This window comes from Carcharhinus amblyrhynchos, chromosome 11 (genome assembly GCF_965287045.1).
Source record: "Carcharhinus amblyrhynchos chromosome 11, sCarAmb.v2.hapA, whole genome shotgun sequence".
NCBI classification, from domain to species: Eukaryota; Metazoa; Chordata; class Chondrichthyes; order Carcharhiniformes; family Carcharhinidae; genus Carcharhinus; species Carcharhinus amblyrhynchos.
In genome coordinates, this window is record NC_137334.1 from 6535111 (window position 1) to 6562134 (window position 27024).

The following is a 27024-nucleotide window of genomic DNA, read 5'->3' on the forward strand; positions in this document are numbered from 1 at the left end:
GCAAATAATAAGAATCAAAACGACTGAATTTGCTGTGCGAATTCCTTCAATCAATCTGAGATTTATAATGACATGACGATCTAGTATTTTCTGGAGCCCTTTATCTTTATTCTAGAGCCCCAAACATTTATTTTTAAAGTGGTAAAAAGAGAAGGGAGCTCAAAGGAAAAATCAAAAGCTTTAGAATGTGTGATCTCAGTGATGTGCCTGTCTAAATCTTAATTCCATTTTTCACGGAGATAAAAGTCAATTTTCAATACAAGCAAAGTAAGAGAAAAAAATTCAGGGGGATAAAGTTCTTTGAGGAAGTTCCGCAATCTGAGAAGACCCCCCTCAAAGGTTTAAACTCCGAATACCTCAATATTAAAGATCCTCGGTCCCCATAATGAGGACTAGTTGGAACTTGAGGATCTCACTCAAACTACTGATAAAGCAATTCATAGGAAAACCACTGCAGGTGCTATTTTACAGAAGTTAAAGTTTATTTATTAGTCACAAGTAGGCTTACATTAATAATGCAGTGAAGTGACTGTAAAAATAGAAGTGCCTAGTTCCTGTTGATTAGTCAAACCTATGACCACAGTTCTTGTCAAATGGCTTTTGCCAGTTTCTTGGAGATTGAGTTGTTGATACTTGTCATCAGTGAAGAATATATCCAGTAACCAGTTAATAATCTTGGATGAAGATGTTTGCCCAGCTGTCAGAATCATAATTTGCAAATGGTTGCTTAATCTTATTCTTCTTACAAGGTAACAATCTAATTGTCTACACTTAACATCTCCGCAATAAAAATGTGTAACCTTGCGCTGATGCATCAAAGAAAATTTGAACTCATAACTCAGTAGCAAAATAAAATTAAGGAGGTTTCAGAATGTGCAATTCACTGTTGTATCTGAACAGCATCCCAGGAGCAGGATCAGAATACAAGGGCCAACCTCATGAGGCTGCAGCACAGGTCTAGATGCACGCTGAAAAACTGGACTCTGATGCACAGAATAAAATGATCATACAAGCAGTGGATCAGATCAAAGCTCTATAATACAGTCTGCCATTTTCACTCATGAAACAGGAGGTTCCACAAACATTCCCATTCTCAAAGATGGGGGAAGCTCAGTACATCAGTTCAAAGGACAGTGGTGAAGTATTTGCAACCATCTTCAGCCAAAGGTGCCAGGTGGATAATCCATTTTGTCCTCTTTGAGCTCTCTAGCAGCATGGATGCCAGTCTTGAGTCAGTTTGATTCTCATCAAGTAATATCAAGAAACAACTGAAGGCACTAGATGCAGCAAAGACTAGGAGAGCCTGACAACATCTAGGCTGCAGTGTTGAAGAATTGTGTTCCAGAACTAGCCATGACCTTTGCCAAGCTCTTCCCGCATAGCTACGACACTTACATCAGCACAACAATATAATGAATTACTCAGGTATGTCATGTCTGATAAAAACCAGAACAAATCCAACCCAGTCAATTACTGGTCCATCAGTCGACTTTCAATTATCAGATAAAGGTGGCATTGCACGACATTTGCTCAGTAATACCTGCCCACCTAGGCTCAGTTTGGGTTACATCAGGACCACTCAGCTCCAAACCACAGCCTTGACCCAAACATGGGCAAAAAGAGACAAATTCAAGAGGTCAGATGAAGGGACTGTCCTCGACAACGAGGCAAAATTTGCCTGAGTATGACACCAAGGAGCTCTAGCAAAATTGAAGTCAATGGGAATGAGGAGGGGAATCTTTCTACCAGTTGAAGTCTTACCTATCATAAAAGGTGGATGTCAATCATCTCAATGGAGAAAATTGCTGCAGGAGTTCCTATGGATAGTGTCCTAGGCCCAAACATCTTCAGCTGCTTCATCAGTGACCTTCGCTTCATCTTAAGGTCAGAAATAGGGATGTTTGGGAATGATTGCTGTGTCCAGTACCATTAATGACTCCTCAGATATTGAAGCAGCTCGTACTCTCATGCAGAAAGACCTAGATAAAATCTATGTTTGGATTAACTGGCAAGTAGCATTCTCGCCACAAGTTCTATGAGTGTTCAGGTCCAATTATTACCCATGGTCCTATTTGTAACACTTACTCTCTCCACTGCCTTTCCAAACTGACATCAAAATTGGTAACCAACGTATTAGTGTTAATAACATTAACAACGGTTGAATTCTGAATGAATTAAAGGTGAACTTGAACTCAGAGGAAACACTTGTTTTCTCAGTTGAAGAAGAGAGAGATACTAAGAGGAAACTATTCGGGGTTATGTAGCATGCAGCCAGGTTGTTACTGATTGATTAGAATATAGACAACAATTTTCATTCCTGGAAATTCAAATAATCACACTAAAACATCCATGGTTTGGGAAAAAGAAAAACAGCTTTTAGAACTATTAGGAAATTCAAATTGCATATTTGAGTAAAGTTAATATGAAAATAGTAAGTGATATGAAGAGTCAGACATACCTTGGATACTGTATAATCACCACTTCCTTGTGATTTTAGTCCCTGTTTTAACTGTGTCTCCAAATTTTCAATCTCTTGCTGAAACTCATCTCTTTCATGTTCACGTTCAGCTGCTTGTTCCTTAGGGAAAAGGATACAAATAACTCACGTATTCCATTGCTAAATTTATACATTGTTCACCTTTTACAGTACGTTATGATTTCATTCTTGACTTAAATGCTTCTTCATCCCACTTTTGGAATTTTCTTCTCAGCTTTTAAGTGGAAGATAGACCAGAAGAAAAAGGCAACCCAGCATATCAGGGTATTAGTTTTCAATACAAAGCATACTCTACATAACACTAAATTAAGCTCAATTATGAGAAAAGGTGAGGAAGCAATGGCAGTTCAGTGACACTGAACATCAGCAGTGGCATATTGCCATGGGTTGGGTCTCACACCCTAGTGTCAAAACATACAATGGAAATAAGAGTGGAGATTAGGTGCCAACAATTGATGCAAAAGTAAGATATACCAAGATGTGGTTTTCTTCTCATTCTGTTCACCTTTTAATGGTAGAAATATTGCTAATTCAGGTTTTTGACAATGAATGATTGATTCAGAATATTTTGTTCTAAACAAATGGACATTACATTCAATGTTGACAACGCCAGAAGTTTTTTGTAGGTGCTCTTTTTGAAGCTGAAAATATATTCTACATGGTGGGCCAAATGTGGTAGAACACAACCATCAACATGGACAAGGAGCATAAAGTTTGCAGAAAGCACAAAAAATTGCCATGTGGATTATAGTGTGGAAAAACATTATATAGACTGCAGAAAATATCAATGGACTGGTCAAGTGGGCAGAAAAGTGACAAATGGAATTTGATCCAGCAAAGTGAAAGTAATGCATTTGGGAAGGGTAAGCAAGACAAAAAATTATACTGAGAAGTGTAAAGGAAAGAAAGGTACTTGACTATATGTCCACCAATTTCTCAAGGTAGGACAGACGATAAAGTGCTACGGTGAGTTTTTTAAATAATTCATTCATGGAATATTGGCTGGCTAGGTCAGCATTTGTTGCCTGTCCCTAATTACCCTGGAGAAGTGGTGGTGAGCTGCCTTCATGAACTGTTGCAGTCTACTTGGTATAAGTGCTGCTTGGGAGGCAGTATCAGGATTTTGATCCAGTGACAGTGAAGGGATAGTAATATATTATTAAAAATCAGGATGGTGAGTAGCTTAGAGGGGAACTTCCTTACGGTAATATTCCCATGTGCCTGCTGCCCTGCTCCCTACAAATCTAGATGGCAGTGGCCATGGTTTGGAAGGTGCTGTCACAACAGCCTTGCTGAGTTTCTGCAGTGCATCTTGTGGATTGTACACACTGTTGCCAATGTGCGTTGGTAGTGATTGGAGTGAAGTAGGCTGCTTTGTCCTAAATGTTTTCCCTGGAATAGAGAAAGTTGAAAGGAGGTCTAATGGAAGCTTGGGAAATACTGGGAAGTCCAGAGAATGTAGATTAAAAGAAACTGTTGCCCTGGCAGAAGGGCTGAGAATTAGTCAAAAACAGATTCAAGTTACAGGCAAAGGTGACATAAGGGCAAATTTTGTTAACATATTTGGAATGCACTTCCTGAAAGGGTGATGGAGGCAGATACAACTGTGACTTTCAAAAGGGAATTGGATAATCAACCAAAGCAGAAAATTTGCAAGGATTTGGCGGGGAAAGGACTTGCTGTATTATTCTTACTGAAAGCTGACAATTACTCAATGGGGATTTATGCTGTAAGCATTGATGATTCTATCTTAAGGATACAACATTAAAAACAAGTTTGTGCTCTCTTTCAATTTTAATACTATGCTTTGATGATTTAAGAAACAAAAATGCTATTTTCCCATTTGTTTAGAGCAGCTAAAATTAGTGAACATTGGCAATATTTGAACAAGAAAACTATACTGGCCATTATAAAATCACTGAATGTTTACAGCACAGTAGAGAGCCGCCTGGCGCATTGTGACTGCATCAGCTGAAAATGAAAAATGATCCCAGTACGCAATTGTTTCTCCTTACATCCATAAACTGTCGATAATTCTTAAGCTGCTTTTCAAGAGCTTGGATCTGCTGTCGCATGTCAGCAACCTCCAAATGCCATTTGTCCTCTAGTTCAATGTTGCGGTTCGTCTCCTCTTCGAGCTCCACTTCCATTCTCTTGGCCCTAGAGAGGAGATCAGCACGGTCCTTATCTGCCTGACACTGGATGTCCAACTTCTCTTTGGACAGACGTTCTGCCTCCTCCAGTAACCCTGAACATAACAAATACAATATTAGCGAAAAAATAATAGTAACCAAATGACAACTGACTATAAATCATGCTCTAGAAACAAAGAAAATAGGAGCAGATCATTCAGTCCATTGAGCCTGCTCCACCATTCAATGTGATAGTGGTTGATCCTCTATCTCAACACTACACTCTCACGCTCTCCCCATACCCCCTGACACCTTCAAGGTCTAGAAATCGATTTCTGTCTTAAATATATTCACAGTGTAGCCTGGTGGGTATGTAGAAAGACACCAGTAAAGCATGATGGTTAAAAAGGCCAACTCTATCAGCCTAAGAGTTGTGTGAGCAGCAAAACTGCTGTGATTTACAGCAAAGAACTGGATGTACAGCCATGGAGTGGACACAGGAGCTAATTGAGCAGTTGCCTCATGCGAGACATGGCTGTTGCTATGTCTTGGATTGAACACGGACATCTGTGGGTGTTGGTGCTCAGAAACAAGACCTCTGAAAGAAATAGAACTCCTTGAGCATTTGTGACCAAAATACAGTGTTTGACCAGTGCCTGTCCTGAGTGTTTGAATCATGCCAGCAGGATCTGGATAAAAAGAGACAAAGGAACACTGGGAGTGATAGCTGCAGGAACAACCATCATGAGGAAATGCCCCCCAGTCTAGGATTCAGACAGAACATCAGAATCCATCGAGAGGGAGACAGATCACCTCGCCTCTTAATGTGTGATATTTAGGTCCAAGCCACAGATTTTGACAACTTTGGTACAACAATATTTTGATACTTTGTGTATTCGAGCTTTTGAGACCCTTGAGAGTGGAGTTTTGATGCTTTTGTGGTAACCTGGCACAGTGTAATAAAGGAGATTGTTGTGTGATAATTTGAGAGTTTGAGTGTTTTTGACTGTAATGTCAGTTGACCCTGTGTCTGAGGTACAACAACAGCTTTTTGTGGTTGGGAATTCCACAAGTTCAACGCCAAATGAATTAGTTTCTCCTCATCTCAGTCCTTAATGCCCTTCCCCATAGCCTGTGAGATCTCTTGTTCTAGACCCATCCAGACAGAGGAAACAACATTCCTGTATCCAATCTATCCAGGATTGTCAGGATTTAATGTGTTTCAATTAGATCCCCTCTTATTCTTCTAAATTCCAGTGAGTATAGATCCAGTCAACGCAACCAAAACTGTGCACAATACTGCAGATGTGGTTTCACCAAGACCTTTTACGGCTGCAATAAGACATCCTTGCTCCCGCATTCAACTCCTCTTGCAACCATTTGCCTATTTGACTGCTTGCTGCACCTGCATGCTTGCTTTCAGTGACTGGTGTATTAGGACACCCAAGTCCATTTGTATGTCAACGTTTCCCAATCTATCATTATTTAAGTAATACTCTGCCATTCTGGTTGTTCGTCTGAAGTGGATAATTTCACATTTATCCACATTATACTGATCTGCCATGTCACTTAATTTGTCAAAATAACCTTGAAGTCTCTTAACTTCCTTCTCACCACTCTCATTCTCACCTAGTGTCAGGTCATTAGCAAATTTGGAAATATTACATTTGGTTCCCTCATCTAGATCATTGATATATATTGTGAATAACTGGGACTCCAAGCACTGATCCCTGCAGAACCCATTAGTCATCATGTGCCAATTCAAAAAAGACTATTTATTACTACTCTGTTTCCTGTCTGTTACTGATTCTTAATCAATGCCAATGTATTATCCCCAATTCCATTTGCTTTAATTTTGACATCAATTTCTTACATAGAACTTTACCAAAAGCTTCCTGAAAATCCAAATACACCATATTCACTGGTCTTCCCTTATATATTCTACTGGTTATGTCCTCAAAAAATCTCCAGTTTGTCAAACATTTTTCTCTTCAATAAATCCATGTTCACTTTGTTTGATCCCACTAATATGTTCTAAATATCCTGTTATCACATCCTTCAGAATAGCACTCTCCCTACTCCTGATGTTAGGCTAACTAAATTCCCTGTTTTCTCCTTCCTTTCTTTTTTAAATAACAGGATTACATTTGCCACTCTCTCATCTGCTGGGACTGTTCTAGAATCAACAGAATTTTGGAAGATGACAACCAACACATCTACTATGTCCACTGCCACCTCATTTAGTATTCTGGGATATAGATTATCAGGTCCTGGGGGATTTAATCAGTCCCATTAATTTCTCAAGCACATTTTTTCAGTAACACTAATTTCCTTCAATTCCTCCTTTTCACAGGCCCTTGGTTCCTTAGCATTTCTCGAGAGTCATTTGTGTCTTCCTCTGTGAAGACAGAACGAAAGTAGTTTAATTGCTCTGCCATTTCCTTGTTTTCCTTGTAAATTTTCCTCTTTTGAACTGCAAAGGACCTTCTTTACTTTCATTAATCTTTTTTCTTTTTATATAGTTATGGAAGCTTTTACAGTCCACTGTTACATTGCTTGCAAGTTTACACCAATACTCTTTTTCCCCTCTTCATCAATCTCTTGGTCCTCTGCTGAATTCTGAACTGTTCCCAATCCTCAGTCTCACTACATTTTCTGGCAACTTCATATGACTTCTCTTTGGATCTATTACATCCTTAATTTCTTTTACAAGTCATAGTTGGGCCTCTTGTTGTGATTTTGCACTAGAAAGGAATGTATAACTTGCAATGCATTCATTCCTTCTTTAAACATTAGCCATTGCTACCCACCATAATGCCTTTTAATGAAGTTCCCCAAAATATCTTAGCCAACTCATGCCCCATACCTTCATAGATTTCTCTGTTTAGATTTAGGATCCTCGTTTCAGATCAGACTTCTTCACTTTCCATCCTAATGAAGAATTCTATCATATTATGATCATTGTTCCAGCGCAACAAGGTGAATTAATCCTTTCTCACTGCATACATAATACCAAATCTAGGATAGCACACTCCCTAACTGGTTCCCCAACATACTGGTCCAAAAAAACATTTTATACACACTCCAGCAATTCATCTGCCATTGTATTGTTGCTAGTTTAGTTTGTCCAATCTAAAAGATCAAAGTCACCCATGATTACTGTAGCCCCCTTGTTATGTGAATCTCTCATTTTCTGGTTAATGCTATCCCCTACTTTATCACTACCATTTGGAGACTGATAGACAATTCCTACTAATGTTTTCTGGTCTTCCTGCTTCTTAGTTCCACCCAGACTGATTTTCAGAGTCAATATCCTCTCTTACTCTTACATGGATTTCATCCCTAACAAATAATGCCACCCCACCTCCTTTCCTTCCTAAGTATCCAGTACGCTTGGATATTCAGTTCCCAGTTTTGGTCACCCTGCAGCCATGTCTCCATAATTGTAATCATATCATATGGCAACTTGCACTATTTATTTATCTGCTTTATTGTGATTGTGCCATGAATTCAGGTACAGTATCCTTAGACTTGTCCTATAAACTTGTTGTAAAACTTCCCTACTTTGGACCTTGATGAGACCATATCAGGAGTATTGTATGCAGTTTCAATCTGCTTATTTAAAAAAAACTGTTTTGGAAGCCATTCAGTGAAGGTTCATTGGACTCATTTCTGGGATGTATGAAGAAAGATTGAACAGGTTAGACCTATACTCATTGGGAGTTTAGAAAAATGAGAGGAGATCTTATTGAGACATATAGGGCGCAATTTTCCTAAACAAATTCCAAATGCCCAACGGGCATTGCCTCCCCATCGACCTCCTGATCCCACCAGCAAGGTCATCATGTCAGGTCCTGATTGTTGAAGACTACCTGTGATCCCCACTGGTGTGGACCTCCATCGGTAAGGTTAGAAACATAAATGAGCCGGGACAATTGCGTCTCAGGTTTGCAAAAAAGATTTAACTTAAACTATGAATATTTAAATCAGTCTCACACTGTTCCACAGTACAAGGCCTGAGAAGATCACAACTGACTGGATGCGAGTCACAATTCCCATTTTTGGCCTCCCCTTAAAATTTCTTGGCCCGCTACATTACTCGACTAGCGTAGCAGGCCGGGAAACAAAAAAAAAAAATCGCATTCTTAATATCATGAGGGGACTTGATAGGATGGGGATACCAAGAGGATGTTTCCCCCTGTAGATATGGAAAGACTAAAGATAGGGGACATTGAAAAAAAAAGTCTCCCTCTTAAGGTAAAGGTGAGGAGAAACTGTTTCTCTCAAAGACACAGTGGTGTGTGAATTTCTCTTCTCCAGAAGGTAATGGAGGCTGTGTCTTTGAATTAAGGCGGAGTTACAGATTTTTGCTAGGCAAGGGAATCAAGTGTTAAGGGTAGACAGACAGGAAAATGGAGCTGAGACCACAACCAAATGATATGATCTTACTGAATGTTCGAGCAAGCTTGAAGAGCCAAATGGCTTATGCCTACTCCTATGTTCCTATAAGTCGAAACCTCTACGCATTATGATTATACGTACTCTGGATCAACATTTTATTATATGTCTCACCCCTGGAATATCACCAAATGCACTGATGACCTTATCAAAATAAATTTCAGAATTTCATTTTCACAATTCATAAGGAAGAAAAACAGAAATGTTCAATGCTCTCTCCTCTTCAGAAGCTGATGCTTCAACCACAGTACAGCAGTCTGGATGGCTCTGTACAACAGTAGATTCCTTTATTGACCTGATATTTAGAGAACTCAGTGTGCCAGGTGGTGCACGGTTATCTCTGTTGTACACATAAGTCCCATGTTGGGGAGACTCTCCTGCCAGACTGCAATTACAGAGGGTCAATTCTAAGGATGCCCCATTTCACAAACAGTATTCAACATTGTGGCATTGAAGAGGCCAGCAGCCCAAACACTACACCAAATTACAGAGTGGGCATGCCATGCAGGATTCAAGCAATGATCATGCGGGACGATTCACAACACTGGTAAATGTATCTTGGTGTCTAAATTGTAAGTGAAAATATGTAACCCAAGCTACACTACATATCAGACATGACTATATCTCATAAGGCAAAGCAGTTGCTGTAGAGTTAGGTAAGTTCTGGCCAATTCGAATGTTGGTACCTAATGCACTGCTTGTTTTTGGTTTGAACAGTAGAAAATAAAGAAAATGAAAGAAAATTCAAGCAATTTGAACTATAATAACTTACATTGACTCAGGCTAGATGAAAAACGAAGACTGGAGTTGGAAGCAGGGAAAAAGCACTAATCACCAGGTTCATGATTCTGTATGCATTTCAATGGTATCACACACAAGCCTTAAACCATCTTAAGAAGTCTTAGTCGTACAATTTTCTTACAGGGTGGAAGGTGAACCACAACCATTTAATAAGTTTATGGAGCTAAATCCATTTATAAGCATTCAATATATTCATAGAATCATAAAATTGCTACAGTGCAGAAAGCAGCCATTTGGCCCATCAAGTCTGCACCGACGACAGTCCTAGCCAGCCCTATGCCCACAACCCCTCTTTTTACCCTGATAATCTCCCTAACACTAAGGATCCACTTACCTTAGTCAATCAACCTAACTCGCACATCTTTGGACTATGGGAGGAAACCGAAGCACCCGGAGGAAACCCAAGCAGACACAGGGAGAACATGCAAACTCCACACAGACACTCAAGGCTAGAATTGAACCTGGTCTCTGCCGCAGAAGACAGCAGTGCTAATCACTGTGCCACCTTGCTGTCCAATATTCAAGCTAAGGGGCAGCACAGTGGTTAGCACTGCTGCCTCACAGCATCAGGGACCCAAGTTCAATTACCAGCTTGGGTCACTCTCTGTGCAGAATTTGCACGTTCTTCTGTGTGGGCTTCTTCCGGGTGCTCCGGTTTCCTCACACAATACAAAAGACATGCTGGTTAGATGGATTGGCCCTCAATGTACCCAAACAGGCACTGGAGTGTGGCAGCTAGGGGATTTTCACAGTAACTTCATTGCGGTGTTAAAGAAAGACTACTCGTGACACTAATAAATCAACTTTAAATTTTAAAAGTTTACCAGAAAAGCGAATGGAAATGGGAGCAAGATGAATATTGTAATTTGAAACAGAGCGTCAATGATAAAATTCAGATCAATTTTATGGACACTATGAGGTAAATTTTCTGAGCCCATCAAGGGTGGAGCAGAAAATTTGACAGTCCATTTAGAGGTCTGCTAACCTGAGGCAGGGATTTCAGGTTTCAGGGTGGTACAACCAGAAAATCCTGCCCCACGCTTGAAGTTTTGATTCAATCATGCACAGTACCTCCTAACAAGCATGGTTAAAACAAAATGGAAGAACATCAGGCAAATTTCAATTATGCTGACCAGATTAACTTGGCAACAGATTATAAACATGAAATGCTGAGAACATTCAAATGGCACTCATTTTGCAAATCATACAACTTTGCTTCCAAAATAAGGACAAACCTGAATCCCCTTTGATTACTGCTTCAGTATGAAGGCCTGAGGAACAAGAGGCGAGAGAACACATCCATCATAACCAAATACATTACATAAACTCACTACTGGGCATGTAGACAAGTTGGCAACTGTGGCACTGACATAGCAGTGCAAGATATTAATACTGAAAATCAATCTATACACTGGAATCTCTCAGTGAAGAAGTGAAACCTATTAATGGCATCATTACATTTGTTTTGACATTAACACCTTAAAAAAAGCACACCTTAATTTTACAACAGAATTATCTGTATGTGAAAAATTCAAAATTGATGCTCGCGTGTGGAATTCTACCTGCTTTTCATTCTGTTTTCCTTATTTTTAAATATAGATCTTTCCTGAAATACAAATGACTGAGTCACCATTCAAACAGAAAATCACAGCACAGTGACCTTTTCACAGTAGCTCACAAGCCACCTGATATCTCAGTCAGTACAGCATACAAAGCAAGAGGTTAAATGGGCAATCAGAATCTACAACCTGAGACAAGTTTAAGGGAATGCATGTGTCAGAAAATTCACTGCACTGGTTCCTTAAATTTTCTTGCATCCAATAGCTGTCACCATCAGCTAAACTTTTACATAGAGCACTGTACTTATGAATCATGTAACTCAGAGGAAGAAACATTAATGCTGCACACATATAAAGTGGTTCTTTGAACAGATCGCAGCAGGAACCAAGCACCCACAAAAAACAAATTCTTCACTGGGTCCAACTGAGGTGCAATTCACCATTTGCCTAAATAAGGAATAAGAAATGGGTTCCAAAAATTGAAATAAGACTGGCACTATTCGAAGCCAGTTACTACCACTGGGTGAAGATGATCTTATATTCCTGATCACCAATACTTTTGACGAAATTGCCTTTTCATCTTTATGAAAGAAGAACACATGTTTAAGCTCTACAACAGCAAGATTGGATCACCATCCAAATTATATATAACATTTCAAAACATTTTCTTCTGGACTAAGCTGATCAAAGTTCTTTGGCTTGGTATAAAAAGAATGAAATTAGACGATGCTAACCCATTCTTCCTGTTCAGAATTAGATGACCTAAGGACTCAAATGTCTGACTGTATCAGACAAAGCCAGATTTTAACCAAAACTATTCATGAAGCAGAGGTATCAACTGGATTCCCCAAGTTACTAGTTGGAGAACATTGGTAAACCTGATACAAAGGTTGCAATAAATTGAACTAGCAAGATAGTTGCAAGATCCAGTGTCAACATATAAGGCAGCATAAAATTATCCAAACATTGTCAAACTGGGGAAGAATTGACTTTACCATAGCTAACTGTTGGCATTTAAAAGACAGCTCTGAATTGAGGCAACAGTTTCAGTCAAGCATAATCTATTTTTCTTGCAGGACAGCTTATACAAGCAGTAATAGGCCATTTGGCCCCTCGAGCCTGCACCAATCAATAAATTACAACTCATTTGATTGTGGCCTTAACTTCACTTTTCTGCCTGTATTCCACAAGCCTTGCCACCCTCCTATATCTGCTTGGCTAACCTTTTCTGAAAGAGTGTGTTTTCAGGTAGAATTTGGGAAGGTGTTGAATTGATGCTTGCAACTGGCGCTGTTTGGCAGATGTGGCAATTCAATGTACACCTTAGTACTGGCCAGTAACAAACTGACTTCCTGATTGATATCCAAACAAGTTTCTAGGTCATTCCTGGGACCAATATCTATCAAACTGACCAAAAAGGCAAAGTATTGGTTGACACTTTCGTATGAGATGACAATGAGCAGATTATTTTTTTTTCTTTCTGTGGCTAAAGTTTCCAGAACATATAGCAATACATTAGCCTTCTCTAAATAGATGACACCATATTATTTTTCATCAAGAAACACCTGAACAATATTCATGGCTGCTTGGAAATGCATGGGGGTTAGGGTGCTGGTGAAGGCGTTGATGTTGCAACAATCTTGGTATTTCAACTAAAAGTCATCAATATTCATCAGGTTCAGTCATGTTCAACCAAAAGTCATCAATATTCATCAGGTTCAGTCATTATTTTCTAAGTCACTGTGTTGTTCGACACCAAAAGAGCCTAACAGCATTCTGATGGGGGTATTTGCCTAACTTAGAAAATAAATCTTTCAAGATTTTGGCATTTGAATCATGGAAACAAGAAACCTCATGTCAAAATCATTTTTCTGTGAGATGTTTGCACTGTGAGATTTCACCAAGTAAAAAGTCTGACAACACCAGGTTTTAGTCCAACTGATTTATTTGATAATAGACTCACACGCTTTCGGGGTTAGTCCCTTCGTCAGGTGAATGGAGAGTTCTGGCCTCAGACAGAGCATATAAAGCACCTGACAAAGGGACTAACCCCGAAAGCTTGTGAGTCTATTATCAAATAAATTGGTTGGACTAAAACCTGGTGTTGTCAGACTTTTTACTGTGTTTACGCCAATCCAACGCCGGCATACCCACATCAAGATTTCACCAATGCAGACTCACTGCTCAGAAATCTGTGCAGTTCACTGAAAATAAAAAAAAAATCAACTCTTCTGCATTTAGAAAGCACAGTTGCTGCTTAGATGTCAACTTAATCTTTTACCTTCGTGATATGAATGTAGAAAGTGTTTATGAAGTTGAGGGTGGATTTATCTATTAGGATATTGGGTCCACAGTAAATCAAGACCATGCACAGATCTCAAAAGGTGAAAGGGGATCAAGTCAGAAATGCTTCAATAACTATCACAGGATAGTGGATTTATGCTTTCCTACTACTCTGAGGTTTAGTTGTAAGCTCTGAGAAAGTGGATTAAAATCTGAGTGCAGGACAGAGTTTTTTTTTAAAGGGTCATATTGCTTCAACACGTAAGAACATAAATCAGAGACTAGTGCAGATGGATTTCATGGCTGGGGTAGCCTTAAATTGCTTCTTACCACGTTCTACTTCATTGCCGGCCAAGGCTTGTTTCTGGCGTAGCAGCAGATCACGCTCTTCAAGTAAATGTTGATGTTCTTGGTTGAGCTCATGAAGCTGCTTGGTTAAAAGTTCCACCTTTAGGGCCAAGTGTTGTTCCGATTCTTCCTTCTGCTGCAAAGCTTCCTCCAGCACAGCTTTCTCACTGACATACCCTTCAATCAATCCTAATAACAGCAGATGTACATCAGAAAGGAGATAGTCCAGCCAAGATAATTCTCAGACCAAATGAAACTGCTCGTTTTGCTTTTCCTCCAAATTTAACCTTCATCAGATCCATATTAGACTGTGATGTGTCCAGATCAGTTTTCATTACCCTGAATTTCTAATTACTTTCAAATGTCTTTTTAACCAGTTTTGAACAACCAAAATTAGTTTGAGAAGCTGCTGAGAACTCCAAAATAGGTAGTGGTACAAACAGGATGAAGAAGAAAGTGCAATGCTTTTAAAGCTTAGCAAGTCTTTAAAAAAAAAATGAAGATTTTGAAAAAAGATTAGTGAAGTACAGAAGGAAACGAAAAGTTGAGAAAACAAGTGAATAGTTGGAAAGGGAACAGGAGACAAAAGTAACAATAGAGCAAATCAAACTAAGTATTTAATTTCAAAAATACTTTTAAGTCATATCAGTATTATAGTATTAGTGATCAATGATATGAAAACTAATAGTGCTACTTTTTATAGCAGCAGAGGGGTTAATACCGGTCAGCATTAGTCTCTGATACACTGAGATGACTCCTGTGTCACTACCACCCTTTTGCATTTGACCAAAATAACGTGGCTGGTAGTCATTCCAACTTACTGCTCAACCATCGTTGAGGCACCATTGAGGGGTGGCATGTTAGCACTGCTGCTTCACAGCTCTAGGGACCTGGGTTCGATTCCCAGTTTGGGTCACTGTCTGTGTGGAGTTTGCACATTCTCCTTGTGTCAGCGTGGCTTTTCACCAGGGGCCCTGGTTTCTCCCACAGTCCAAAGATGTGTGGGTTAGGTTGATTGGCCATGCTAAAAATTGTCCCTTAGTGTCCTGAGATGCATAGGTTAGAGGGATTAGTGAGTAAATATGTAGGGATATGGAGGCAGGGCCTGGGTGGGAATGTGGTCGATGCAGACTTGATGAGATAAGTGGCCTCTTTCTCGTAGGGTTTCTATGATTCTATTCACTCTGATTTCTGAATTAACCTCCCACTGGAAACATGTGGGAGTCTCATGCATAACATAAATCAGGCTCGGTTGCAAAATAAAAACTTTCATCTTGATCTCTCTAACTATTGCCAGTTCCTGCTTACCAATCATGGGTGACAAAAGTCAGGGGGCAGCACTTCAGTAAAATTTAAAGCAAATCTGGAATGGGTAGATTGTATCAAGGAAAGGTTGGACAGACCAGGCTTGCATCAGTTGGAATTTAAAAGAATAAGAGGCAACTAGATTGAAGCATATAAAAGATCCTAAGGCGTCTTCACAGGGTAGAGGTGGAGAGGATGTTTATTCATGTGGGAGAATCTAAAACTAAAGGTCACTGTTTAAAGATAAGGGGTTGCCCATTTAAAATGGAGATGACGCAAAATCCTGAGGCCTGTGAGATTTTGGAACTCAAAAGATGGTGGAACCAGAGTCTTTTAATATTCTTTTTAAAGGTAGAGGTGGATAGATTCTTGGAAAGCAAGAGGGCGGGGGTGATAGGTTATTGGCAAAGGTGAGATGCAGATGAGGTTACTGGCAGATCAGCTGTGATTTTATTAAATAGTGGAGCAGGGACGAGGAGCTGGATGGCATTCCCCTGCTCCTTGTTTATATGATCCTTAGTACAGTTAGAGCAAGCTGGATGGAAGTTTGAGAAACTATGTGATAATCTGTTGTGAACTCTGAGCCTGAAAAGCCTCTACATTTAACATATTTGCAGCTGGAGGCCCTGCATAGAAGATACTTGCTGCTCTAAACTGCTACCTGTTTACATTTCCAATGCTTATATTCTTTCCTTCAAAATGTTGCTTTAGGCTGAGAGCCCCTCTTTCCTATCTCCTGTGCAGCGTGCTCATGCTGGCAGACCACCAGCTGTGCTACACTCAGGAGCCAAGATCAAAATAGAATTGGTCTCAGGCTGACTCCTCCGGGCAGCTGCCATGCATGCCTCACCCGTTCAGATGAGATGTAAAATCAAAAATCTTTACCAGTAGCTTTTAAGTGGGAAGGATTCATTCCCAGTTATTCATCTACAGCCAGTTATATGTAAAATCATTCATCAATCGGAAGAAAAACTAAGTTTCTACCATTCTAAACTGAGCAATATTTAACACGTTCACGGAATGCAAGAGGAAATAGAAATGGAGAAAAATAGAAGGGGAAAGGGAAAGGGAAAAAGGAAGAAGCCGGAGACTGAGATAATAATCTGGACAATTCAAAATATGGCACTATAATGTACAGATGTCACAAGTAGCTTTGAAATTCTGTCAAATTAATCAATCACAACAAAACTCATTTTGTGTTTTAGATAAAGGCTCAGTTTGAAATTGTTATATTAGCTACTCTGAAGTGAATACAGTATGTATATTTCCCAATCTCTAACCTAAACTGCAATCTTGGGCTTGTATTGACCATGCAGCTGATCACTGCCTGCATAACAGCTTCAAACTGAAGTTCTTACCCTCAGCTTTGTGAAGCTCCAACGCCAGCTCTTTCTTTGCTTCTGATTCTTCATCGAGATCTTTCATCAACTTTTGGTGTCGTTTGCCAACGAGTTCCACAGTCTCTTGGTTCTTGCGTGTGAACTCTTCCTCCAAATGTTCATTGATTCCATGGCTCTGTGCCAGCTAGACAGAAACACAAGGATCGTAGTAAAACAAGTTTTTTTTTGCGATCTATGAAATCAGTCAAACTACACAGTCTGCTGCAACAATATTTAATAATCCAGCACAACTTGTGTCAATATTCAAAACACTTGCAGCATTTTTGTGAAGTGTTACGTATTCTTTTAGCACTCAGCTCCTTGATCGATCATATCATAATTTCACACTGAAGTGCTTCCATGGGGCATTGTATCAATTTTCTTAAGCAATTTAAAAACAAATCTGTATTCCCTCTCAAGCTTCGTCCTCTATTGAGAACATTTACAAATAAATTTTATTTGAAAACTAGGACATTTAAGGGCTGAATGATCCATATAACAGTGTTATGAATTTGATCAGCAAATTGTGATCCTTGAAGCTCAATAACAAACATCTTAGGATCTTATATCTACCATACTTAAATCTATAAATAATAGAAATAAACAAATTTATTGCTCACTGAATACAGAATGCCAAACATGACTTATTCTTTAGAAGACAGATCTAAAGACACAATTATGATTTCTCCAAGTGGCATTAGTACTAATCTTTTCCACAAAACAAATAATGCTAAATTAGGAAAGAGTCTTCTCAATTTGTAGCTCTTCTCACTAATTGCGAAACAAACTGAAACCGAGATTTTAAAAAAATGATAGATAGGATGTAAGCATTATGATCTAGGCAGAGACTACAGCTTTTTAATGTTATTAATTGAAAGAATTATGGTACACGATTTCATGTTTTAAACAAAAACTTTTACTATTCAAGATTTAAATAACACAAGTACTACTAACCGAACACCATATTGCGTAAACATTTATACTTTAATTCTGAAAATCTCAACAGGACACTCCCGTTCTATTTTTATTTTCACTCGAGTGGTTTCTTTACTTCTTCTGGCACCAAATCCTGAGAGCTGTGGCACACCATTAAGTCACCAAGTCTCCTCAGTGTTCCTGCTGTTCTCCAAGAAATGGGAATTCTCAGGGTCCTTCCATTAGGTTCTGAGCTAATCGAACCCTCCAACTCTCCTTCCAAACCTCAAGATTGTGGACAATACAGCTCAAACACGGGCCTCATTACATTCTTCTTTCTTCTACTGGTCTACAGCTACTGCCAGATTCTTTCTCTGCCGGTCAGAAAATTGTGTGGGACCCAAATTTCAATTACATTCTGCGAGAAATCACAAAGCTAAAACACAAAACCAATTTAAAAATAACTCTCTGCAATCTATCGATATGGCAGCGTGGCATGCCTGGAATGTCCCACATAGAGATTTAAACTAATCGTCTCCAATTCCCAAATTGGAATTGTTCTGCGGAATTGTTCTTTGTTCTGCAAAAGAACCTGAATAATATGAACACCATAATGCGTCTCTGCCAAGCTCAGGGTGGCAGGATACAGATGCTATTGGAAATGTAGAACAGGAGGTAAGAGAGAGGAAAAGTCGCACTTTTGATTAAAGAAAACATCACAGCAGTACTGACAGGGGATATATCCAAGGGTTCACCAGCCGAGTTTATATGGGTAGAACTGAGAAATAAGAAGGGGGAAATCACTTTGGTAGGATTGTAGTGGAGGCCCTCAACCAGTCCGTGGGAAATTGAGGAGCAAATATGTAAAATGATTACAAACAGCTCCAAGAAAAATGAGGCGGAACTGTAGAGGATTTTAACTTTCCCAACATTGACTGGGACACACATAGTATTAGAGACTTGGATGGAGAGAAATTTGTTGAGTGTATTCAGGAGGAATTTCTCATTCTGTATGCGGATGGCCCGATTAGAGAGGGGGCAAAACTTGACCTCCTCTTGGGAAATAAGAGGGGCAGGTGACAAAAGTATTAGTGAGGGATCACTGAGACCAGTGACCATAATTTCATTAATTTTAAGACAGCTATGGAGAATGATTGGTCTGGTCCAAATGTTAAAATTCTAAATTGGGGCAAGGCCAATTTTGATGGTATCAGGCAGGAACTTTCAACAGTTAATTTGAAGAGTCTGTAGGAAGACAAAGGAGCATCTGAGAAGTGGGAGGATTTCAAAACTGTGTTAACCAGGGTTCAGGGTAAGCACATTGTTTTTAGAGTGAAGGGCAAGGCTGGTAGAAGTAGGGAACCCTGGATGACTCGGGATATTGAAGCTCTGGTCGAGGAGGAGGAGGAGGAGGAGGCGGAGGCGGAGGCATATGACATGCATACATGCAATTGGGATCAACCGGATCCCTTGAAGAGTATAGAGGGTGCAGGAGTTGAGTTGAGAAGAGAAATCAGGAAGCTAAAAAGGGACACAAGACTCTTTTGTCAGATAAGACAAAGGAGAATCCAAAGAGCTTCTACAAATACATAAAGGGCAAAAAGTAACTACGGAGAGAGTAGTTCAGGATCGACAAGGTCACCTACATTCAGATCCACAAGAGATAGGTGAGACTCTAAATGAATATTTCTCATCAGTATTCATTGTTGAGAAAAGCATTTATGTTAGGGAACGTGGGGAAATAAATAATGATGCCCTGAGCAGTGTACATATAACAGAGAAGGAAGTACTGGGAGTCTTAAGGTGCATCAAGGTAGATAAATCCCCAGGACCTGATGAAGTATATCCCTGGACACTGTGGGAGGCTACAGGAAAATGCGCGTCCCCTAGCAGAAATATTTGAATCATTGATTGTCACAAGTAATGCCTGAAGATTGGAGGGTGACAAATGTTGTGCTGCAGGGAAAAGCCTGGGAACTACAGGCCGGTGAGTCTCATATCTGTAGTGGGTAAGTTGTTGGAAGGTATTTTGAGACAGGAATTACAGGCATTTAGAGAGGCAAGGACTGATTAGGGACAGTCAGTGTGGCTTTGCGAGTGAAAAATCATGTCTCACAAATTTGATTGAGTTTTTTGAAAGGGTAACCAAGAAGGTAGATAAGGGCAGTGCAGTTAATGTTGTCTACATGGACTTAAGCCAAGACCTTTGACAAGGTACTACATAGAAAGTTGTTGCACAAGATTAAATCTCACAGGATCCAGGGTGAGATAGACAAATGGATATAAAATTGGCTTGATGACCGAAGACAGGTAGTTGTACAGAGTTGTTTTTCAAACTGGAGAGCTGTGACCAGTGGTGTGCCTCAGGGATCGGTGCTGGGTCCGTTGTTATTTATATTAATGATTTAGATGAGAATTTAGTAGGCATGGTTAGTAAGTTTGCAGATGACACCATGATTGGTAGCATAGTAGGCAATGAAGAAAGTTATCTCCAATTACCACGGGATCTTGATCAATTGGGCCAGTGGGCTGATAAATGGCAGATGGAGTTAAATTTAGATCAATGCAAGGTGATGCATTTAGTCGATCGAACCAGGGCAGGACTTATTCAGTTAACTGTAGGGCATTGGAGAGAGTTATAGAACAAAGAGATCTAGGGATACAGTTTCACAACTCCTTGAAAGTGGAGTCACAGGTGAAGGCAGCATTCGGCATGCTTGGTTTCATTGATCAGAACATTGAATACAGCAATTGAGACATCTTGTTGAAGTTGTACAAGACATTGGTAAGGCCACACTTGGAATACTGTGTATAGTTCTGGTCACATTATAGAAAGGACATTATTAAACTAGAAAGAATGCTACTGGGACTTGATGGTTTGAGTTATAAGAGGAGGCTGCATAGACTGAGACTCTTTTCCTCTGGAATATAGGAGGTTTAGGGATGATCTTATAGAGGTCTATGAAATAATGAGGGGCATAGATCAGCCAGATAGTCAATATCTTTTCCCAAAGGTGGGGGTAATTTTTTTCATACAGAGAGTGGTGAGTGTCTGGAACAAGCAGCCAGCAGTAGTAGAGGTGGGTACAATTTTGTCTTTAAAAAGGTGTTTAGACAGTTACATGGGTAAGATGAGTATAGAGGGTCAAATGCAGGCAACTGGGACTAGCTGAGGGGTTAGATTAGGTGCATTGGCCCGAACAGGCACCAGAACGTGGCAACTAGGGGAATTTCACAATAACTTCATTGCAGCATTAATGTAAGCCTTCCTTGTGACTGATAAATAAACTTAACAAAAAAAAAGAACAGCATGGACATGTTGGGCCAAAGGGCCTACTTCCATTCTGGAAACCTCTATGACTCTAGAATTAAGGGGCCATTTTTGAAGACCAGCTCAGGTGACTATATTTTACGTTCTGCACTAAATGGCAGAACATTAGAGATCAGGGCACATGATCAGTCTCACTCGCACTTACATGGCAATTTGAAGCGAGGCAGAATTTTAAGATATTCAATGATCAAAATTACTGTGGAGGCAAAAAAAAAACTGCTTGCAATAGGTTGGTTAGAAAGAAGTATTATAATTTTAAAGGGTGAACTGTGGGAGGATACTTTAGATTAATAATTTATATGAGCAGACAGAGCAAGCTTCTCACCAAAGCCCTGCGCAACGTACAGATAACTCCACGCTGCTGAGCATGCAGTGTGTATAACAGTATAGTAAAGGCTGAGGGTTGTGGATGTACAGGAGAGGAGGAATATACTATTTATGATAAATAGGGCAAGATATGAACTTCTCCTTGACAACTTAATAAAAAACTGAGATTCTCTTTCTGACTGTACTATCTCAAACCTGACAAGATCTTAAATGAATCTGCGTTGTGCAAATCGACTGCTTATTAAATTTTGCTTTAATGGGTGATGTATTATGTAGTATTTCATACAATACTTCAACTGCAGATTCTCCCCATTAACTTACTGTGCCCACCTCTGAGCAAAGCCAGCATCCCCACACCATTAACTTAATTCAGCATATGGAGAATATCAAACAAATGGAAGCAAGCGACACTTTTCTCGACTCTTGAAACAATACTTACTTGTCTCGTTGACTCAGTGACCAACTCTAACAACTTGCCAACAGCAACCTGCAATCGGACGCACGTGCCCAGTATCAATTCCTCATTTTCAGGCCCTACTTCAGGCCCAGTGAACATACTTTCTGACAGCCATTGGGAAAGTTCCAACCCTTCATCAGTCAGTGCTGACCAGAAGCTGTTATCTTCAGTGATGGCAGTATTTTCCTGAGTTATGCTCAAGTCACCTTTTTTTTAAAACAGCAAAAGAGTAAAATTGTCAGAGGGCAAGTTGCAGCCAGGGTATTATTATAACAGTCCATTTATAATAATACCCTAAACAAACCTTTTAAGATAAAATTACTTACAGACTATATACTCTAGAAAGATTGAGATATGTTAAATATTAATATTTCACAATTGAATAACAGCACATGCCTCAATAAATTCTGCCAGTAGTTAACTCCAGAACTTCACTCAAAACAAGTTAACTTTGAAGCAGAATAACACTGTTTATTGGAAACCATATGAACATTTTGTGCATAGTATAAACAATATCAATAGACTGGGCTCATTTATAGAGGAAAATAACTTGTAAAAAGCAACAGTGCTAAATGGATGAAATTAAAATACTGGGAATTATACAAAGCCAAAGTCTCTTCAAGATGCATTCCTTTAGATTCACCTGAGACAGTTTACTCATTAGAATGCTTGGTGAATCGCGATAAAGGGTTTAAAAATTTGGAAGAACTTGAGAGCAGAAGGAAAATCTCAAAGAACAAACATTGCAAGAGCAAATTAAGCAGCTAAGTTAAATTTCTGCACCCACATGGAATTGGAATTTGTTCCTGCAATTTTTCACATTTCATCCTACATAGCCAACTCATCCACATCAATTTTGATAATGGTATGAACATAACATTTTACTTTTCTTGGGTGTGTCACTATCTTTTATACTGGAAAACTGTTCACAAATTCCAGTGCATTTAGAATTGAAAAACATAACTAGGCGCAAGGAAAGAAATGAAATTCTCTGCCTTCTCTTTCAGCTACCAAATTTGTATAGTTCTGAGTGAGGGAGAGAAAAAAAATAAAAGATTTATTTATAACAAAATAACAAACTAAAATTGTGTTTACAACTAAACTGTAGCTTGGGCATACCTTTGTCTTGTTCCTGCAGGGCTTTAGCTTTCATCCATGGCGCCTGGCTGCGAGCTCCCACAAGACTTGAATTGCTTGCTCTTTCTCCATGATCCAGCACATTTGCTGGCTGGCTTTTATCCAGGCAGAGCCCTATTTGTCTACTGATCATATCTTCTGAGGCAAATATGACTCTTAACACCTCCGAAAGAAGTTTCTGCACTTGCTCATGAGATTTCTCTAAGTTTTTCCTGAATGGAGGCAAGAAGTGTCAATTTGTCATTCAAACTAATCAACCAGCTCTTCTCCACCCACCCCCACACAAATAAATCTGTTTGGAGATCTGTTTTGTTTGTCTCATTGCATTAATTTAGACAAAATATTCCAAATTAAGTGTCAAAATTACTTCACAGAAGTTAAATGTTCCACAGCCCTCAGTCACTCAATAGGCAACTGCTCACATTAGAGCAAGTAGAATCATACAGTGCAGAAGGAGGTCATTCGGCCCATCGAGTCTGCACTCACCACAATCCCATCCAGGTCCTGTTCCCACAGCCCCATGCATTGCCCTTAGCTAGTCCCCCCTGACATTAAAGGGCAATTTTAGCATGGCAAATCCACCCATCCTACACATCTTTGGACTGTGGGAGGAAATCAGAGGGCCCGGAGGAAACCACGGAGACATGGGGAGAATGTGCAAACTCCACAGAGACAGTGACCCTAGCCAGGAATCGAACCTGAGTCGCTAGCACTGTGAGGGACCTGGATTTGATTCAGTGCTAACCACTGTGCCACCCCTCAAAGCTGAACCCAATCCTACTAACCCAATGCCCTTTTTCTAGCCGATGGTAGCAGGATTGTGACAAGAGAAAGGAATTTGACACCAAAGATTAACCAAAATGCCTTTAACTATTACCTGGCTGATATCTGCAGCAAATTATATGTGAGAACGTACTGATCCAATTGGCTCAATTTGGAAATTAACAAAGCCATTCGGAAAGCTAATGCGGGCATAGGCACATAAACGTGATGCAAGCTTTTAAAAAAATGGCCAACATAACTGATTGACACAAGTTCAAATGGAGAATATTTGGCATCATGTGTAATCACAGCAATTAATACTATAGGACTGAATGGCTGGCACGAGTTGACTCTCATTGGCCAAGTGGTGCCATATAGAAAACAACATGAAATTCTAGGCTCCTGGGTAATTCAAAAAGATGCCAGACTTGAACATGTTTACTTACTTTGCAGAGAACAAGTCTATGTGCATGATGTAACTTCTAGCAAGCAACAATGAGGCAGATTACAAGCTCAACTGATTATTTTGGTTGTTAGTGTAGTTATTAGCACACTCAATATTGTTCAGCATGTGCTGTCTAACTGTGGAATTACATCTAATGTTAGACATTTATTTCAATTGTGCAAGGCAAGCTGGTTAAGAGCGGTCTGCCTTTAACAAATAACTGCAGGATTATGCTCTTAGACTCGATCAGTCAATCATTAGTGACAGGGCAGCCCTTGTGTTGTCCTAATGAATGCCAGATTTTCAGCAAATTAATAGCTCTTTGCTCATGGTTTTGTTATTAACACACAAAAGATTCTATTCTGTGAATGCCAGAAATGAGAATTTCTGACATCTGTGTGTTGCTATACGAAGAAACCTCAATTCCTAGGATCAATAGTAAACATATTCCTGGTACTTAACCAATCAAAGAACAACTTGATCAGTGGAGTTGGATTGGAGGGAAGGAGAATGAGATAGTGGCATCTACGTCAAATTATTAGTTCTTAGTACTAATGATGCTTAAATAGAGAAATAGAACCTGACACTCAATGTATGTTTTGCACTGTTGAAGCAATTGTTTTAGCTTCTCCCCTGTAAGCAGCTGACAGATTTAGAAGTAGGATTCAACATATCTACTTGCTAAAAATCTGAAGTTTGACCTTGACGTGAATGCGAGTTGCTGATCTTCACTTCACCAAACCACGACCACCACTTTGCACCCTCTCTTCCCCACCTGTCTCTCCAATTCACTGACCGTTCAGTTGTCAATCGTTCAAGATCTGAGCGCAGCATGGCAACCAGATTGCCTCCTTCTTCATTTTCCCGATCTCGACGCTGTAGTAATGTCTCCAGTTCAGAGTTCTTATCCTGTATCTCTTTCTGCAGCTGGGGAAAGGGCAACATCGAAGCCAAAGACAAGAAACCAGTCATTGTCAAAATTCATTACTATAATGCAACATGAGAAGCAGTGAAATTCATAAGGAGATGGAGATGGTGTTGTGGGAGAACAAGACCATTCAATTCCAGGAATTGTCTGTAAATCCATCCCATATCAAAGCAACAAACATCTCCTCTACTGGTGTTTCTAAATGGGCCAGTGTGACAATCTGCATTTACTTATCAATTTGCAGTACAGTTTTCATTTTTGAGAAAGTTAGGATCTCTTCTATGTTCTTCAGATAACGTGCCCATCTGACGTACTCATTTGTCACAGCACAGCTTACTGAAATGCAAACATGCAAAGACTCAAAGGTTTGTTTCCATCCCGACAGGTCAGGTTCTTCAAGAACAAAGATGGAACTTCATTGTTGAATTTTTAAAAAAGCTCTTTCCATGCTTTGCTGACACACTCATTTACAGCACAGTCTCTCATTCCAACGAGCGTCCATCGATGCCAAAGAGCTCATTGAACAATCTGTTTATACTACTGTTGTCATGGCAGAAACCATGTGTCCCTGTAAACCAAGACAGCTGTGTCTTGGTATTGCAAAACTGTTGGTGCTCTATCAAAATTCTTCCTTTCCTGCTCTGTTTACTCTGCAGCACCACAAAAATACTGGACAATTTTTAAGGCAACACACCAAATATTTCCCACCAACACATTTGACCTTTGAAGACAAGGTGTTTCATTATTCTGCCAATAGCTAACAACCTATTTCACCTCTGGAAGATAGAACAGACATCAAGAGTTTTTAAGTGCATGCAGATTTGCAGGAAGATTAGCAGCCAAGTGTTTCGAAGCAGCAGCAGATTTTGGAAGCACACCAGAACTTCAGAGCAAACAAATGTCTAAAGATATTTGCAACCAAATCAGGTCAAAAGCAGATTAATTGAAATTTTCTAATGCAAAGCAAGAGATGAAAATACATGGGAAATAATGTCCTGCTGTTGTCACTAAGTATCAAAATTCAACTCTATTCTAATGTCTTTACAGTAACTAGAAAGAGACAGTTTTTAATGGACCCTCGACAAAACAGCAACATGAAAACATACGCAAACTAACCTGCCCAAACATGTTTTTCAAGACCAATAATGCTGGAAACACATAATTATACTTGAATAGGGATTAACACATCAAGTTACGCAACAATATTGTTGCTTTTTAAACCAAAACCTGTTTGATCAACTTGGCTGTTGAATATGCAGGATCAGTTGAAACAGTTAAATTTGAAATAGAACCATATCCTATCCAGGCCATCCTCTCCACCATAATCTCTCGCATTTACCATGGCTAACCCACCGAACCTACGCATAAGGGGCAATTTAGCATGGCCAATCCACCTAACCTGCACATCTTTGGACTGTGAGATGAAACTGGAGCACCTAGAGGAAACGCACGCGGCCACAGGGAGAATGTGCAAACTCCACACAGACAGTCACCTGAGGCTGGAATCAAACCTGGGACCCTGACTCTGAGGCAGCAGTGATAACCACTGTGCCAGTGTGCTGCATAAGCTCATGTACTGTTCACGAGTGTAAATAAAAGCACAGAGATTGAGGAGATTCCTAGTTACCTTCATTAATAAGGAGGCAAATTCTCCAAGAACTCTGCATGGTACATATAGCGAGTTAGCATTTCTAAAATAGATTGTGCTGCTTCAAAATTTATTTTTTCTAATTTAACAAATACCTGGGAGAAAAACAGGGTGGTTTTTAAAAAATTCCAAAATAAATTACTAAGATAACTATATGGTTATATAAAATACTACTGCAGTCCAGAGTTTATTTTTCTTATGCCAAGACAATCTTCTTGATTATTTATCAAATTAGCATAAAGGCAAATAACAGGACTTGTTTCACAAGATATTTTGAGTAGAATGAAAAAGGGGACCAATGTTCAAGTTACA

At 39.5% G+C, this 27024-nt stretch overlaps 1 protein-coding gene across 2 annotated transcripts in view; it reads right to left on the bottom strand.

Moving 5' to 3' along the window:
* Window positions 1–27024, bottom strand: part of pcnt (pericentrin) — a 194824-nt gene that overhangs the window by 67950 nt on the left and 99850 nt on the right. For both annotated transcript variants that reach the window (XM_080198511.1, XM_080198510.1), the window contains 8 exons: window positions 24933–25063; window positions 22912–23141; window positions 21775–21998; window positions 16742–16907; window positions 14061–14267; window positions 11124–11159; window positions 4513–4745; window positions 2459–2578 (listed from right to left, as the gene is read on the bottom strand). In XM_080198511.1, the coding sequence (XP_080054637.1) occupies window positions 2459–2578; window positions 4513–4745; window positions 11124–11159; window positions 14061–14267; window positions 16742–16907; window positions 21775–21998; window positions 22912–23141; window positions 24933–25063 (1347 nt within the window). The remainder of the gene's footprint in view (window positions 1–2458; window positions 2579–4512; window positions 4746–11123; window positions 11160–14060; window positions 14268–16741; window positions 16908–21774; window positions 21999–22911; window positions 23142–24932; window positions 25064–27024) is intronic.